This window comes from Hyperoodon ampullatus (assembly GCF_949752795.1).
Source record: "Hyperoodon ampullatus genome assembly, chromosome: 6".
NCBI classification, from domain to species: Eukaryota; Metazoa; Chordata; class Mammalia; order Artiodactyla; family Ziphiidae; genus Hyperoodon; species Hyperoodon ampullatus.
In genome coordinates this window covers 35,855,384-35,873,132 of record NC_136919.1, presented here as the reverse complement: position 1 = coordinate 35,873,132, position 17,749 = coordinate 35,855,384, and the positions used below count along the sequence as shown (strand labels likewise).

At 37.4% G+C, this 17,749-nt stretch overlaps 1 protein-coding gene across 6 annotated transcripts in view; it reads right to left on the bottom strand.

Annotated features, from left to right (window-relative positions):
• MUSK (muscle associated receptor tyrosine kinase) overlaps positions 1-17,749 on the bottom strand; it is a gene marked incomplete at both ends in the record, with an annotated part of 88,146 nt that overhangs the window by 8,489 nt on the left and 61,908 nt on the right. For 4 of the 6 annotated variants that reach the window (XM_079706239.1, XM_079706240.1, XM_079706241.1 and 1 more), the window contains 2 exons: positions 396-571; positions 4,518-4,806. In XM_079706239.1, the coding sequence (XP_079562365.1) occupies positions 396-571; positions 4,518-4,806 (465 nt within the window). Of the gene's footprint in view, positions 1-395; positions 572-4,517; positions 4,807-10,653; positions 10,661-17,749 lie in introns of all 6 variants that reach the window. The other 2 variants (XM_079706243.1, XM_079706244.1) reach the window with 1 other exon arrangement.

Genomic DNA, 17,749 nt, shown 5'->3' with positions numbered 1-17,749 from the left:
TTGCATGCTGAAAAATCTGCTTCCTTGGGTAAGAAAGAGGACTTTATGCCTTTATTCCACTCCTCTGACAAAATATGAACTGTTTCTTAGCCATTTCTCTGCACATTCAATAAAATGTTATGAGCTCTCATAAGATCTGCTTATGAAGTAAAGTAAGATCTCAAGCAGCAGCGAAAAGTGCTCTTTAATTTCTTTTAGAACAAATGGAGTAAATCCTTATGCTAACCGGTGCAATTAGGATAGCAATAGGATTCTGTTATTAGATATGGAAGGAAGGCAGAACTCAAAAAATATTGGAAATGCCTAGAAATATTAGGAGATTTAAATTCACACCTTAGTTTCCTCAAAATAGTAAATTTCTCTGAACCTCCAAAGTCTCGAGAGAACTCTGTTACCTAAATATGGCAGTCTGGTACAGGCCATGGGGTCCCAGTGCATGCTGGGGAGTTTGTTGCAGTCCGGCATGGAGAGCAGATGTATCCCAGATCTGTAGAGTCCCCTGTGGGTCTTTTCTTCCACTGCTAGCCATTCTTTTGCACAGAAGAGCTCCTTTACTGCCAGGCAGTATTCTCTAAAATAATTTAGGGAGAACAAAATTTGATGAATCATAGCACGTTGAAGCCAAATTGGTGGTGGAGCCTAAATCCCATATTTTCAAAACATCATCATAGTACACTGTTTGTTCTGGCAAAAGTGTTTTTGTAAAGATCCTTTTATTGTAAATAATGTGAGAAGTTATGAAATATATAGTATATTATCCCATGAGATGATATGCTGTCTTGTTTTGTTTTTAAAATATCACTAATGCTACTGGGGAAAAGAACGTTCAAGTTCAAAAGGTAATGGATTAGGAATCCCAGATATGTTTTCTCTTAACTTCATATTAAAGTAACTACAAAGGTACAGAAACAAGGTACGCAGAGCTTTAAAAGATCATTGTCAAGCAGTTTCCAGCCTGGGAGGTTTTTCTGTAATCTCAGAGCTAATGGGCAGGGCCTGAGGAACACAGTCCGTGTCTCTGTGTGCTTTGTTCCCTAAAACAGAATAGTATCACCTTCCTGAAAGGTTATAGGAGGGCTTGGGAGTCCTTACCCAGCCCTACCCTTGGAGAAGCTGAGTCCTATCCCATTGCTGTGTGTGCTTTCATCTGAGAAAGCTAGAGTAAGGTCTGTGTGAATATGAAGCTGTAATGTTCATCTCTATGTTGTACTGAGTGAAAAGGCTGAAGAAAGATTAGGTAGACTAGTTGGACTAATCAGAATTTTGTGGATTAATATTTGTTCAAGCTTATCTTATAGGAAATAGGATAGACTACATAGGAAAAATCAAGTTAGTTCCAAATTAAGATATTTGGGATTCATAATAAGAGGAAATTTAAGATAATTAAAGAAATTAAGGATAATAATAATAATGTCATTCATTCAATATATGAAGTATAAAAGAGGAGGAAATTTTGTGTGAGTGTGTACATTCGTGTGTATGTGTAGTTATATATACATGTATATTTTATTTTATATTTTTACTACTCATGCCTACACTCCTGCTTTCCCAGGCAACCACTTGCCAATATGGACCAACTGAGCATGTGCAGAATGAAAGGGCTGTACATACTAATGTGATGGGATATAATGGGAGTCATGAGTACAGCAATGGAATGTAGATTCTTAATATGTCTGCAAAGGAAGAGGGAACAGTGGGGCTTTCAGGCTTCTGAGACTCTGAAGAACTGGAGAAACATTGCTTGGCTTACTTCTTCTTATGACTGGTCCCATCCTTGGGTCATATAAGCAAATCTTTCTGCATTCAGATGTTACAGTTAAACTGTGCAAAAGCAATATGGGACATATGAAAGAACTTTTTAGCCCACATTATGTGAAGAAAGCAAATACTTGGGAAAATTATTTTTTATTATACATGGAAAGACACGTTAGAGAATTTAAAAAATTGTTTTGTTTTCATTGACATGCACTGAAGCGTGGCCTCTACAGAAGAGTTTTTCACGGGGGAAAAAAAAATCAAGATGAAATGGAAAATAGAGTGAAAACTAGGTTAAGTTAAACATGGTAGTGACTGAAGTAAATAAAGACCACAAAGAAGTGAAAACAACTTTGTTTCACTGAAACAAGTGAAATCTTCATTGAGAAAGAAATGGCACAGCAAGATATTGAACAAATAATAGGGGAAAACTTTAGAAGTTCTAACTGAATGCAGAAAGAAAGATGAAAATAGTGAGTAAGGAGATAACTGAGAGGGAGAAGCAAGCAAGAAATTCAAAGTACAAATAACAATGTTTCCCAACAAGAAACTAGAGCACATAAAAAAATAGAAAAATACTCAGAGATATACTATAAGAAAAATTCTTAAAATAAAAAGGACACAAGTCTGATGATGAAATCATATTATCCATTCTTTTTATATTACTTATAGGAAAGAAAATAATGAAAAGAAATCTATTCCCAAGTCTTTTTAAATGTCTAATTTTTTAAACAATTATTGATTATATATAAGAGAAAATAAAACCTTAATGAAGTATAAAAATGTGAAAATTTCTAGACTATATTTTTCAACCCCAATGTGAATAAATTGTTTACAAGGATTACAAAAGTAGAAACAATTTTCAGATTAAAAAAAATACTCAGGGACTTCCCTGGTGGCACAGTGGTGAAGAATCTGTCTGCTAACGCAGGGGACACAGGTTTGAGCCCTGGTCGAGCAAGATCCCACATGCTGCGGAGCAACTAAGCCCATGCACCACGACTACTGAGCCCGCATGCCACAACTACTGAAGCCTGCATGCCTAGAGCCCATGCTCCACAACAAGAGAAGACACCACAATGAGAAGCCCACGCACCACAACGAAGAGTAGCCCCCGCTCACCACAACTAGAGAAAGCCTGTGGGCAGCAACGAAGACCCAGTGCAGCCAAAAATAAATAAATAAATAAATAAATAAATAAATATTTAAAAATACTTGTTTAAATAACAGCTGGAATTAAGAAAAAAATTTAAGTACACTACAAATGGCTCACAGATTTAAGAGTTAATTAACTATGCTATTCTAATAAATTTGAAATCTCAGTGAATGGGATTTTTTTCTAAAAAAACAAAAAAGTTAAATTATTTTCAATCTTGAGAAAGAACATCTGTGGCCTATGCATGTAAACTGATCTAGGGCATAAATGTCGGGAAATTACTCAATAAATGTATTTTGTGCTAGCATATGAAGATACAATTCAATTTTAATTCTCATTGTTCCTCAAAAGATACTTGGATGTCAGGTCTGATGAAAATATAACCTTAAGTGAAGAAACAACAAATTATATGTCTTAAGTAATTTTTTTTTAGATTTTTTTTGATGTGGACCATTTTAAAAGTTTTTATTGAATTTGTTACAGTGTTGCTTGTGTTTTATGTTTTGGTTTTTTGGCCACGAGGCATGCGGGATCTTAGCTCCCTGACCAGGGATCGAACCCACACCCCCAGCACTGGAAGGTGAAGTCTTAACCACTGGACCGCCAGGGAAGTCCCTGTATTAGTCTTAAAATGTCTCCAAACCCTCAAAATTTGCAGTAAGTTGAAGAATGGAGCACTCTATTTTAATGATCTCTGTAGTCCTTTTATACTGAATAGAATGCCTTAAAACTATTTCAATATTTAAATAGTTCCTGGTTTTACCAAAACAGTTGGAAATGTGCTGTATTGGTAGCCTTCGTGTGTTTTCTTGAAAAGCAAACAGTATCCATCCAGTTTCTAATATATACCCTGGGTACAATTTATCCTTTAATCCTCTCAGCTCTATTGCAGACGAGGAAGCTGAAGTTTAGCTGAGGTCATATGTCAGTGCATCTAGAAAGCAGTACAAAACAGTATTTGAACTTTGTTCCATTTAGCTCAAAAGCTACATTGATTCCTGTCTTTTCTACACAAGAAGTAAATAAAGGCAAAGATAATTCTATTGAAAGTGGGTTTATAAATTTCAGTGTTTAAAGAGTAGGGGGTTTTAAAGAAATATCTGTTTTATAACTGTTTCTACTCCTTCCACCCACCATGACACAAGAGTGTCAGTACTTAAATTAGAATATTGGGTGGAATGTATTTTAATAGTCTGACATGCTCACCAAGATCTCATATTTATTGGCAAATAATGCTGAAATGCTTGATATGTAGTCTTTATTTTCTCTATCTTGGCTTACTAATGAGGTCCATATTAGTTTGGGATTTTGTTTTTTATTTCCTAGAAAGCAGGGATGTTTATGAATATGATAATAATGTGAACAATAACAAATGCAATAGAACATTATACCTTTTATGACATTTTCTAACTTAGAGCCCTTGTATAATAGGGTATCACCAGTGATTCACATGGTAGGAATTTTGTCCAATTAATTACCTTATATTTTGGACAAAAGCCAGCTTTTGCCTTTACTGTTACACCTAACAACTTCCTCTTTTGAAAACTTTTCCTGTTGGCAGACAGACAAACAGAATTTCGCCATTTATTTATTTTGTAAATTTTACCTGCAAATGGGTATAGGAGTAGGTGCCACCCCAGGGTTACATTCTTGGAAGATGTGGTTACACAGCAAAGCTTCAGCAGCCGGCCGGCAGAATGGGCTCACTGCTTTCAGTTCATTCCAGGCAGTGTGGACCAGTAGTTCTTGGGCCTCCTCAGGGTCTATGTAGGAGTTGTTGAAGAAAACAAGAGCATCTTTTGCCAGGACAGCATTACATACCTCCCCTCTGTACTCGGCGCAGTAGCCTTTGTTATCTTTCTGTGGTTTACTGAAAGAAGCAGTGAAAAACATTCCTGATCACATGCTATTTCTTAGCATTCCATCTGCCTTTTTGTTTGTTTTCCATTTCCACATCTGCATCACAGAAATAGAAGATTGCACCAGCAAATTGGTTGAAACGTTCCATCTGAATATTGTCTTCATTTCCAGCAGCAATTATATTACCTCTAGCTACTCCGGAGGGCTATGAAGAGGATCGAATGTGATAATGGATGTGGAAAGCTTTGGAAACGCTCAAGGCCAGAATGGATGGGAGAATTTTTATTGTTTCCATCATAAATAAAATTTGACTCCACATTTGTTACATATAAGCGTACATAGCAAGTAAATACATCTAAAAAATATATTCATCATCATGATTAATACGTGACTGAACGTAGTAATTGCTCTGATCCACAGAGCTTGCAGCTTGATGAACATAGTTTATTTAAACGTTATGATAGTTAAGGATTTGAATTCTGTGGCACATCTTCCAAAATCAGATCCTCTCACTCACACATCTTCCCGGCATTCCATTAAAGAATAAGAAGAAAGCCACACAGGGAGGAGAAAGCATTGGCTATGGCTCTCAGAGGAGCTAAGTAGCATCTTCACTTTTGCTATTTTCTCACCACATGTCTTGGGGAGAGTCATCTGGTCTCTGACAATGTCCTAATCTGTAAAGTGATGTAAGTAATTATCCTGAATCCAGGTTATTGTGTGTTCATGGGTAATATAAGTGTTAGCACAGCAGTAAGATTAAAAGCTTATCTGCTATAACAATTGAAGAGGACAATAAGAAAAATGGAAAACGCAGCTGGTACTCCCTCCACATATCCACTGCTTCCTTAATGCAATGCTGGGAATTATAATAGCTCCTATACTCACCTGACAGATATTTATTGAGCACTTACTATGTGCAGGCACTGTAGTGGTCTCAATATATCCTTATGCCTTCCATCAGATATCTTATTAACACTGACAGCAAATTCAAGTTGCACTCTCATTTAGATTTGTACATCTGTTGGAATTTAGCATTTCATTATCTTTATATAAAGGATTTCAAGGAAAGAAAATTAAACAAATTGGAATTTGTGGGGATTGTTTAAGTTGCTAACAGACCCCATTTGAATTTGAAAAGTTGATTAGAAACATCATTGACTGGTCTTTGAAGCAAATCTATTAAATGAGATACAACTCATTCAGGTAAAACAATGAACTTCCATGAAATACTATATTTTAAAATGATGTTTTGTAACATAGAATCATTCTCTAATTCATACTAGCATTCTACTAATTAGTCAACATGAATTTTATTGCATTACCTGTAATTCATTGGGGATTTTTTAAATGAATGCCTTGAATAAGAAAACGCAAAACTCCCATGAAAACTTGGGCCCTATAGGGTTGAGAAAACACCCAGATAAATAGCTCATGACTCAACCTCTGAGGGAATTCAGGGTATGCTGACACTAAGAAAGTTCTAGAGAAGCAAGGATATACTGTGCTTTAAGAAACTGAATAATAATACCTAACAATTAGAAATACCCCAAACTGGCTTACAAAATGGTCACACATATTGATAATCCTTCCATAAAAAGAGAGGATGGATAAGAGCAGGTGTGACTCTTTTCACTTAGAAAAAAACTATAGGGACTTCCCTGGTGGCGCAGTGGTTAAGAATCCACCTGCCAGTGCAGGGGACAGGGATTCAAGCCCTGGTCCGGGAAGATCCCACATGCCGCAGAGCAACTAAGCCCATGCACCACAATTACTGAGACTGTGCTCTAGAACCCGTGAGCCACAACTACTGAGCCCGTGTGCCACAACTACTGAAGCCCGTGTGCCTAGAGCCCATGCTCTGCAATGAGAGAAGCCGCGGCAATGAGAAGCCCGCGCACCGCAACGAAGAGTAACCCCCACTCGCCGCAACTAGAGAAAGCCCGCGCAGCAATGAAGACCCAACACAGCCAAATATAAATAATAAATACATACATTTATAAAAAACTATATCATGTAAAAGTTGAATATTTCTCCTAGAGTCTCTGAGCTGAGAATTATTCATCCATGTTGCACGGTCATGTGTTAACTATTGAATGACACTTCTTTATTTTTCCATGAATATTTTTAATTTAAAAAATTCATGATTTTTTCTTTAATTACATACGCAAAAAACATTTAAAAGAAAACATTGGAAACTAAGAAAAATTACACAAAAGAAAAAATGAAAATAGCCTCAGAGATAAGGATTATTAATAATCAATTAAGAACCCATTCTTAAAAAAAACAAACAAAAAAAACAATTCTTTTTTTCTGAGTTTCTGCTGCTTCTCTTTTAAAAACCCCTGGAAAAATCTTTAGAACAACCTCAATGTGAATTAATAGTACGGAGTCCTCAGTGATTTTTGAACATTAGCTATATAATGCAAAAGAAAAAAATAAAAAGAAAAAGCAGAATAGGTTTTGAATAGAAATGAGATCTTGGTTTTAATTTTGATTTGTCTTCCTACCAGCTTGAAGATAACTAGCCTGTGAAAACCCTTTGCATGCTGGGAAAAAACAGATACAAAATATATGGTTCTTATTCATTTTCTCTGTCTCTGTGATGTTCTGGAAGCATTAAAGACTTAGCTTTGGTAGTATATCTTTGCTTGGATTAGCCCCACAAGGTAAGGGATATATAGTACCAAATATATATATACAGGAATAGAGTGAGTGGTTTAAAAACACACAGGGAGGACACATGTGCTGAACAGTGTGCGAATGAAAGATGGCATGTCTTCTGCGGGTGGCCTGTATTTTAGTTTCCCTTTTACTATATACATATATATATATATATATATATATATATATATATATATATTATACACACACATACATAATACATACATAAAGAGACTGCCCAGTCACAGTTTCAGTCAGAGTTGGAACAATTTCCTCCCCTGTTTTGCTGACTTATAAACCTCAAAGTTTTTGCAGTGGTCAAATTTCAGAGGCAAGATATGGAGGCCAATGGGGCCATTTTTTCCCTCATCCTTCTAACCCTATCACTTAAAAAATTTAAGGAGGTCACGGCAAAACCCAGGGAACAAGATGAATGCAAAAAATTTCCATTGGTGTCTTCTGTCTTTTGCAAGTGATGACTGCCCTTTCTGTCCAACTGAAGTCGTATTTCTCCACATGCAGATCTTGGGACTGTGGATGGAGCAACAGCAGAGGCAGCTGGTCCTGTTGCTCATTTGAACAGTGGGGCAGAGGTCACAGGAATCTGTTCACAGAATGCTGGTTGTTTTGGAATGATCTGCTGGACTACCTCCAAAAATTCTAGTTAATATTGCACATGGAGCCAGTCCCTCTCTTGTCTCCTGACAGACTAAACCTGGCTGACCTCTCTTTCTGAACAGTTTCTCTTTTTGGAGGCAACAACTGATATTTGATCCCAAGTCCCCCTTCTAACTTATTTTATAGCAGACAACTCTCCTTGGTCAGATGGATTATTTAAAGGATTCTCACTACACCTTTTGCTTTTATTTTCTCTCTGCTTTAACATGTATGAATCACATTCAGTAGAGTACAGCTGACCCTTGAACAACATGGGTTTGAATTGTATGGGTCCACTTATGCACAGTTTTTTTTCAATAAATACTACAGTCCTACACGATCCCATCCATAATTGGTTGAATCCAAGGATGCAGAACGTGGATATGGAGGAATCACATAGACAGAGAGCCAACTCTAAGGTTATAGGGCATGCTGGTTGGTGCCCCTAACCCCTGAATTGTTCAAGGGTCCACTGTTTTAAAATGTGATCTTCCAGTTTCTAGGAGGGCAACATCTCTTCCCTTTGAACACATAATACAATATGTTGTCCAAGGGCACATCCAGATGACCAGCCATGGCATGGTTGGTTGGGACAACCCCACTACCCCAGCGGAAACTCCACACCTTCTTTTCCTGCCCTCCCTAGGGCTGGCACATGTGAGAACGGGACCTCTTCTTTGATAGCGACACATCTTCTTCCTTATACAGCAACTGCCAGGCTCCCATTGTACTTTCCCAACAAATGTGATGGCCAGGGCCCTACGCCACTCTAAACTTCCAAAGAAAACTGGAATTCTTTTTATCCTTTCATGCCTAGTGTCTTTGTATATGATTCATTCTCTATGACAGGGATCAGCAAATAGAACCCACAAGTCAAATTTGGCCTACTGCCTATTTTTATACCACCTGTGAGCTAAGGATGGTGTTTACATTTTTAGATGGTTGAAAAAAATCAAAAGGAGAAGTGAAAATTATATGAAATTCAAATTTTGGTGGCCAGAAGTAAAATTTTATTGGAACAGAGCCAGGTTCATCCATTTACAAATTGTCTATGGCTCCTTTTGTGTTGCAGTAGCAGAGCTGAGCAGTTGCAACAGAGACCATATGGCCCACAAAGCCATATACTTGCTATCTAGCCCTTTGCAGAAAACCAAAAGTGCTTGTGTTATCACAAGTGAAAAATGGTATGGAATTTTCATTAGTTAGCATTTATTTGACTATAATCAGTTTAAATTATTTTCATTTGCATTTAGTTGCATGTGAATGATTTATTTCTGTTCTTGAGCCCTTAGAATTTGTGCATGATTCCATTATTATGTTGCCTTGTAACTAATGTGTGTGTGTGTGTGTGTGTGTGTGTCGGTCCCCTAGTAAAATGTAAATTCCTTGGGTGCAGGGAATATGTACAATTTGTTTTGTTTTACCACTTTCCAATATAGTGCCAGGAATAGAGTGAGTATTTTAAAGATGCACAGAGAAGACAGGTGTGCTGAATGAAAGAGGTGTATGAATGAAAGATGGCATCTCTTCTGTGGTTGGCCTGCATTTTAATTTACCTTTTCCCGTGTTTATGTTGTATATCCCTTCAGTGGATATTCAGCTTCTCTGTAGAATCCTTCAGGTCAGGACTCTTTCTCAATACCTATTTATTAGGTAAACAAATGCATCAAAGCTATATGAATTGGGAAAAAGATTGAGAACAAACTAAATTTTCTTATGCAATGAATTATTTCATTTCATAGAATTAGATTCAATGGCTTGAGTTGCAGGTCCTGCTCAGTTGTTGTGCTACCTGGGTTAGCATCATAGGTATGAATCTGTGTTCCTGAGTCTGTCTGTCTGAGCTCAGATTGAGGCTTTGTAGTTAGCTATGTGGTCTGGACAACTCTTGTGCCTCAGGTTCCTCATATAAAGAAAGAGGGATGATAGTTTTTGCCCCATAAAGTTGCTGAAACATTAATATGAGAACAGTGATACTCAAAAATGTCCTGCAAAACTTAACTGCTATTATTATTAGTAATTAACCATTCTAAATCTCAGTTTCATCATTTGTAAAATTAGATGAAATTTTACACATCATAGAGTTTTTATGAAAGGCAATTTTATGCAAATAAAATGCTGTAAGTTTCACAGTGTTATATTACATGGTGTTACTTTCTTATCTGCAGGATAAAGCTATGAGGGAGGGTTTGGGAGTCAGTTCTGTGTCTCTTTTCCAAGCCTATCATATACTAACTGTGTAAGTCATGTATACTCTCCAGTTCAAAATATGTCTCTTTGTTTCTTTTCTGTACAATAGGGGTAATACTAGCACCTATTTCATGTCCTGAGGATAAATTTTTTAAATGCATGTAAAGCTCTTAGCACAGTGCCTGATACATAGTAAGTATTCAACAGATGTTGCCTATCTTCACCTTCATCATCATTTTGTGAGAGTATTAAAAGGATTAGAAATTAGAAAGTTTTCTGAAAGATTACAGTACTCAACGAATAATAAATACTCAATAAATGGCATGTCAAACAAAGCGAAACAAAACATTGGTATAACAATAATATCTTACCTCCATTCTAGTAACAGGAAAGGAAGGTTCCACAGGAAATCAAATTAAAGGGGAAAAGAAACAAAAGTTAGTACATTTTCATCTCAAGGTTTGTAACAGATAATTTTCATTCTTCTAATCTCTAAGTTTCTGAAAAGTTCCCTGCTTCTGCTAGGAGGCCAGGTCCTGCATTAACAGGCAGATTTGGAGAAGGAGAGTAAGAAAATATTAAATGTCTCCAGGAACTGAATTCTTCCTTTCAAGCTGAGTCAACCATGGCCTCATTAGCCCAGGCAGTATCATAGGTCAGAATTTCCCTCTGTTGGCCACCCAAGGACTTTGCATCAAGAAAGCAAGAAGTGGAGGTTGAACAGGAAGAGGGTGGTGGAGCTGTGATTCTTACAGACCCACTGGCTTCACGTGGTCACACAGCATCCCACACTCAGAAGGGCCCCATGCTTAATTTAGTGTTCTGCTGTTATCATCTTGAAACACTTAATAATTTTTTAACAAGGGGCCCCACATTTTCTGGAGAGAACAGATGGAAGAGACAGGAGGAAATTCTTACAGAGAAAAAGGTATATAATTTGGAATGGGTAAAGGCAGAATCTAATAGCAGCTGAGCAGGGAAACCTGTTGAAACATGAAAAGGCCAAGGTTATGTATATGAAAGAGCCCCCAATTTAAGATGCAAAAGAGAGGATTCAATACCATGGAGATCAACCAGAGCCAAAGAGAACCCAGCCATAGGACTTGGGAAGAGATACTAAGCTTAGTTAGGCTTCTATTTCAAGGACAAGTGAGGGAAAAAAAAAAATGAAGGTCATTTAAGGGTGCTCAGTCTTTTCAAGAATATTAAGAGAATCAAAGGATGATTCACTAGGCTTCCATGTGTTTCGTACAGAAACTTCTCCAGTCACATTTTCATTTTTGCGGGGGTGAGAGTGGGGAGCAGGGAAGGGGTCCAAGAGCCTCCGATTATAAACAAGTGCTTTTATCTCAAAACTAGATTTTTAAAAATTTCAAAAACTTCCAACAGCCATCAATATTTGTAGTATCTTTTCCATTATCTGGAAAAGCCAATAAAATGTTGTCTCTCTTCTAAAACATGCAGCCAATCTAATATAAAAAAGCTGCCTGATTGTAGAAAGAATGCTTACCTCTTGAGCCTAGCTGCAGAACAGCTGGTAGTAATTTAGTGTGGCTACTGGCTGTTAGTCATTTATTCCTTTCCCTTTTATTAAAAACAAAAACAAACACCTTTAATCCATTGGAAACCAGATGAAGCCACCATGAAATGCCAAGGGACGGGGCCTGTTTTGTTGGTAAGAACACTTCTACCTATCGTGGCTGAAACACTGGGTGATAGAGGGAGTCGTGTGCTCCTGCTACATCACCCCACGTCTCACAACTGGGGAGACACGGGAGTGTGACTATGAGACATGAGAGAGAGTGTGAAACATGGTAGTACGTTCAATCAGCTATATCAATTACAAAATAAGAGTCCAAAGTTTTAATTTTTTTCTGTAATAATGTGAAACACAAAATATAGAAAATAAAAATATGAGATGAATGAATAAAGATGTGGTATATATACACAATGGAATATTACTTAGCCATTAAAAAAATGAAATAATGCCATTTTGCTGCAACATGGATGGACCTAGAGATTATCATACTAAGTGAAGTAAGTCAGACAAAGACAAATATCATATATCACTTGCAGGTGGAATCTAAACTATGATGCCAATGAACTTACTTACAAAACAGAAATAGACATACAGACATAGAAAACAAACTTATGATTACCAAAGGGGAAAGGGGGGGAGCGATAATGTAGGAGTTTGGGATTAAAATATACACACGACTGTATATAAAATAGATGACCAACAGGGACCTACTGTAGAGCACAGGGAACTATACTCAATATCTTGTAATAACCTATAAGGGAAAAGAATATGAGAAAGAATATATATAACTGAATCACTTTGCTGTACACTGGTAGCTAATACAAGAGTGTAAATCAATGATATTTCAATAAAAATTAAAAAAATAAAAATACGTGGTCAAGTTTGGGAGGGTGGGGAACTCCAATACTAACATATTGGATTTCTCCCTACTGCCCAGCTTTGGCTATGCTACATATTTTCATTTGAGCTTTAAATTTAGTGACCAGAATCCCCAGACTCTGAGGTCAATCCAGAGAAGGGGCATTGCAGACAGTGGGGGTGTTGGTAGAATGAGGAGTGGCTTATGTTAGAGGAGGGATGTGACCACAGACTCATTCCTGTACCCTCAGACTGAATAAGCAGAAAAGAACTCTGGACTTCAGTATTTCGTGAAGGACCTATTAATGCCATTGAGAATGGGAAATACAAACATGGATTTTCCTCTACTGGATCCCTGTGTCTATTTTTCCTAGCTTTATTAAGATATAAGTGACATTCAACATTGTGTAAGTTTAAGGTGGACAAGGTGTTGATTTGCTACAGTTACATAATGCAACTCTCTTAGCAACTTTCAAGTATATAATACAGTATTAACTATAATCACCAATGATGTACATGAGATTTCCAGAACTTATTCATCTTATAACTAGAAGTTTGTACCATTTGACCAATGTCTCCCCTTTTCCCCCACCCCACTGCCCCTGGTATCCACTACTGTACTCTGTTTCTATGAGTTAGACTTTTTCAGATTCCACATATAAGTGATATCATACAGTATTTGTCTTTTTCTGTCTGACTTATTTCACTTAGCACAATGCCCTCAAGTTTCATCCATGTTGTCTCAAATGACCAAATCTCTTTCTTTGTCATGGCTGAATAATATTCCATTATATGTATATACCACATCTTCTTTATCTATTTTTCTGTTGACAGACACTTAAGTTGTTTCTGTATCTTGGCTACTGTGAATAATGCTGCAATGAACATGAAAGTGCAGATACCTCTTTGATCTCCTGTTTTCATTTCCTTTGGATATATATCCAGAAGTGGGTTTGCTGGATCATATGGTAGTTCTATTTTTAATTTTTTGCAGAAACTCCATACTTTTTTCTATAGTGGCTGAACCAATTTACAATTCCACCAACAGTGGGTCAGGGTTCCTTTCTCGCCAATACTTGCTAACTCTTATTTTTTTGATGATAACCATCTTAGTAGGTATGAAGTGATAGTTCATTGTGGTCTTGATTTGCACTTCCCTGATGAATAGTGATGTTCAACACCTTTTCATATACCTGTTTCCCATCTGTATGTCCTCTTTGGAAAAATGTCTATTCATATACTTTGTCCATTTTTAAATTAGATTGTTTTTTTTGCTGTTGTGTGTGTTCTTTATATATTTTAGATATTAACCCCTTATATATAATTAGCAAATATTTTCTCCCATTCTATAAGTTGCTTTTTAGTTTTGTTGATGGTTTCATTTGCTGTACAGAAGCTTTTTCGTTTGACGCAGTCCCACTTGTTTATTTTTACTTTTGTTGCTTATGCTTTTGGTATCATATCCAAAAAAATCATCACCAAGACTGATGTCAAGGAACTTACTGTCTATTTTTTCTTCTAGGAGTTTTATGGTTTCAGGTTATGTGTTTAAGTCTTTAATTCATTTCAGGTTAATTTTTGTGAATGTTGTAAGATAGAGGTCCAGTTTCATTCTTTTGCATGTGGTTATCCAGTTTTCCCAACACCATTTATGGAAAAGACTGTTTTTTCCCTGTTGTATCTTCTTGGCTCCCTTGTCAGAAATTAACTGACCATATATGTGTGGGTTTACTTCTGGGCTCTTGATTCAGTTCCATTTGTCTAGGCATCTGTTTTTATGCCAGTCCCATACTGATTTGATTACTATAGCTTGAAATCAGGACGTGTGATGCCTCTAGCTTTGTTCTTCTTTCTTAGGGTTGCATGGCTATCGGGACTCTTTTGTGCTTCCATACAAAGTTTTGAATTGTTTGTTCTATCTCTGTGAAAAATGCCATAGGAATTTTAATAGGAGTATATAAAATCCACAGATAGCTTTGGGTGCTGTCGACATTTTAACAATATTAATTCTTCTGATCCATGAACACAGGATATCTTCCATTTATCTGTGTCTTCAATTTCTCTTATCAATGTCTTGTAATTTTCAGCATACAGATCTTTCTCTTCCTAGGTTAAACCTATTCCTAAGTATTTTGTTGTTTTTGGTGCTATTGTAAATGGGATAGTTTTCTTCTTTTTCAGATGTTTTGTTGTTAGTGTATTTTTAAAAAACTGATTTCTGTATGTCGATTTTGTATGTGGAACTTAATTCGTTGATTAGTTCGAACAGATGTGGGTGGAGTCTTTAGAATTTTCTATATATAAGATTGTATCATCTGCAAACAAGGAGAATTTTACTTCTTCCTTTCCAATTTGGATACCTTTTATTTCTTTTTTTCTTTTTTTTTCTTTGGATACCTTTTATTTCTTTTGCCTGATTGCTTGGGCTAGGACTTCCAGTACTATGTTGAATAGAAATGGTGAGAATGGGCACTCTTGTCATTTGCCTGATCTTAGAGGAAAAGTGTTTAACCTCTTGCCATTGAGAATGATGTTGGCTGTGGGTTTGTCATATGTGGCCCTTATTGTGAGGTATCTTCCTTATATCCAATTTGCTGAGAGTTTTTATTATGAATGTATGTTGAATTTTGTCAAATGCTTTTCCTGCATCTATTGAGAGGATCATGTAATTTTTATCCTTCATTCTATTAATGTGGTGTATGACACTAATTGATTTGTGTATGTTGAGCCATCCTTGCATCTCAGAGATAAATCCCACTTGATCATGGTGTGTGATCCTTTAAATGTGCTGTTGAATTTGGTTTGCTAGAATTTTGTTGAGAATTTTTGCACTTATGTTCATCAGGGAAATTGGCCTTTAGTTTTCTTGTAGTGCCCTTACCTGGCATTGGTATCAGGGTAATAAGGATTGGTGTTAATTCTTCTTTAAATGTTTGGTAGATTTAATACCTGTGTCTATTTTGATGACCTTTGGCTCTTCCAGGACTATGCTCATTACAGGGATCATGAGGTGTCTTGCTGGTCTCTGTCACAAGGCTGATGACAAAGAGAAGGCATCTTGCCAATAACCCAGCATCCTGCTGAGTTTAAATTGCAACTTGAGCCTTTTGAGGTTGCGACTAGAGGGGAAATGGAACTTCCTGGTTCATAGGGAGAGGTTCCAAAAGTTTTTCTGGCTCCTTTTGATGACTAACAGCAAATGTAAATGAGTCAGAAAGAAGTATATCACATTTCTCAAATAATACATATGAATCTGGGCATACACATGGAAGAGTTTTGGGAAAATGAAGGCTGATCTTTATTTTTTTTGTTGTTGTCTTTCAGACACTAGCAATATCATTAGACATAATCCTAAGCACTAGACCAGATTTTTCTATTTCCAGTTTTCCTGCTGGGTTGAGTAAATAAACAGATGGAGTGAAATCTTCAAAGTGAAACACAGAGAATGTGACAAAGGGGACTGTTGACTACAGAACACTAGGGGAGGATGGGGATGGCTGAAATGAGAGAAAGGAGAATTTGGGGTAAGGAAGCATTGCCAAAATGTCCAGGGGAGGCACCAGGCTCTGGACCTCTGGCCAGCCCCATCAGAGGCCAATGGAGAGAGATGCCTAAAGCAGAAGTGGAGAGAGCGAATGTCACAACCAAGCTCTGAGAGATCTGGAAAGCATAAGACCGTGCTTTGAAATGATTCTGAATTAAAGTGGTTCCATGAATCCCTTTTTCACCAGCGTGGCCTCACTTCCATGGAATATTGGTTCAGGGAGCACCCCAGAGTTGGAAAGTACAACAGTTTCCTCAGTGATGGCAGGGAGACTTTTATGAGGCATCTAGCAGCTTTGACTGAAAAGAACGGGTTAAGGAGAGGAAGAAAAATGGCAGGTGTCTCCTGGGGTTCAGAGGTCTTATTCCAATGCACTCATGAGACACCCTCATTAAATCTGCCTGAGGAAATTTTAGGAAAAGTAGGGGAGCTTCAAGTCTCATAGTAAATGGGATCCAACAGGAAAAACAGATCAGGAGATGAACAAAAGGGCCTTGCAGCTTTTTATGAATTAGCTACGTGAGGGAGTCCCTCTACTCATTTTAGTAATTTTTTTTCTATGTGCAGATGGATTCACATTTATTATTCAAATACATTACCTACAGGCCCATTGGCTAAAGTCAAGTCATTACTGGTTTCAGTCTACATGACCATTGCCCCTACTGGGGTCGCTTCTCCCTATCTGCATTCACCTCTGCTGCGGCAAGTTTCCAGGCTTCTCTGCTGCTATGTGCCAACTCACGCATTGCTCCCACCATTCCTTTCCCCATGCAAATTCTCCTGCTATTTTCCTCGAGGCTGCCATTGCTATTTGCCCTCATTCTCACTCTGGTCTATTCTCAACATTAATGACTTCTCCCTGCATTCTGGGACATTACCTTTCTATGCTGCCTGTCCACACTTTAAGGCTCTTTTTACCACCAGAAGATACCATCATTTTCTTTAGGATTACAGCTTCCTCTGTTGGTATATTCTGTTTATTAACAGTGTTGGATCAGGTTCTCATTTGGACTAGGACTGCGATGAAAGGGGTGATGTTGCCGTGTACACTATGGTGGTAATTCTGCTCTATAGTCCTTTCAGCATCTTGGAGATCATGTCATGTGATGGATCTGTCTCTGTGGGGGGAGACAAACCCATTTTATCAGGTTCTTCTTTTTATTGATCATAGCACTGCCTTCACACCTGTCTTTGTACTTATGATGGGTGGGCTCTGAAGGTTACCGCACTAAAGGGGGAGTCCCTGACCAGTCCCTTCAGCTTGGTATGTTGCAGAAAGGTGGAAGGTAAGGGAATTAAGAATTCAGATACACATTTTATAGATTCCTTTCTCTGGACCAAAATCCTAGAAGAGAGGTATATTGATAAATTAAGGAAAAAGCCAAAGCAGAGGGAGTTTTTCCTACTTCTTATTTGGGACTCTAAAAGCAGAGAACCTTTTAGGGACCTCTTACCCTGACATAGGCTGGCCATATTAGTGTAAAAATGGTAGCATGACATGGTTGGGTAGACAGCAGAACTGAGT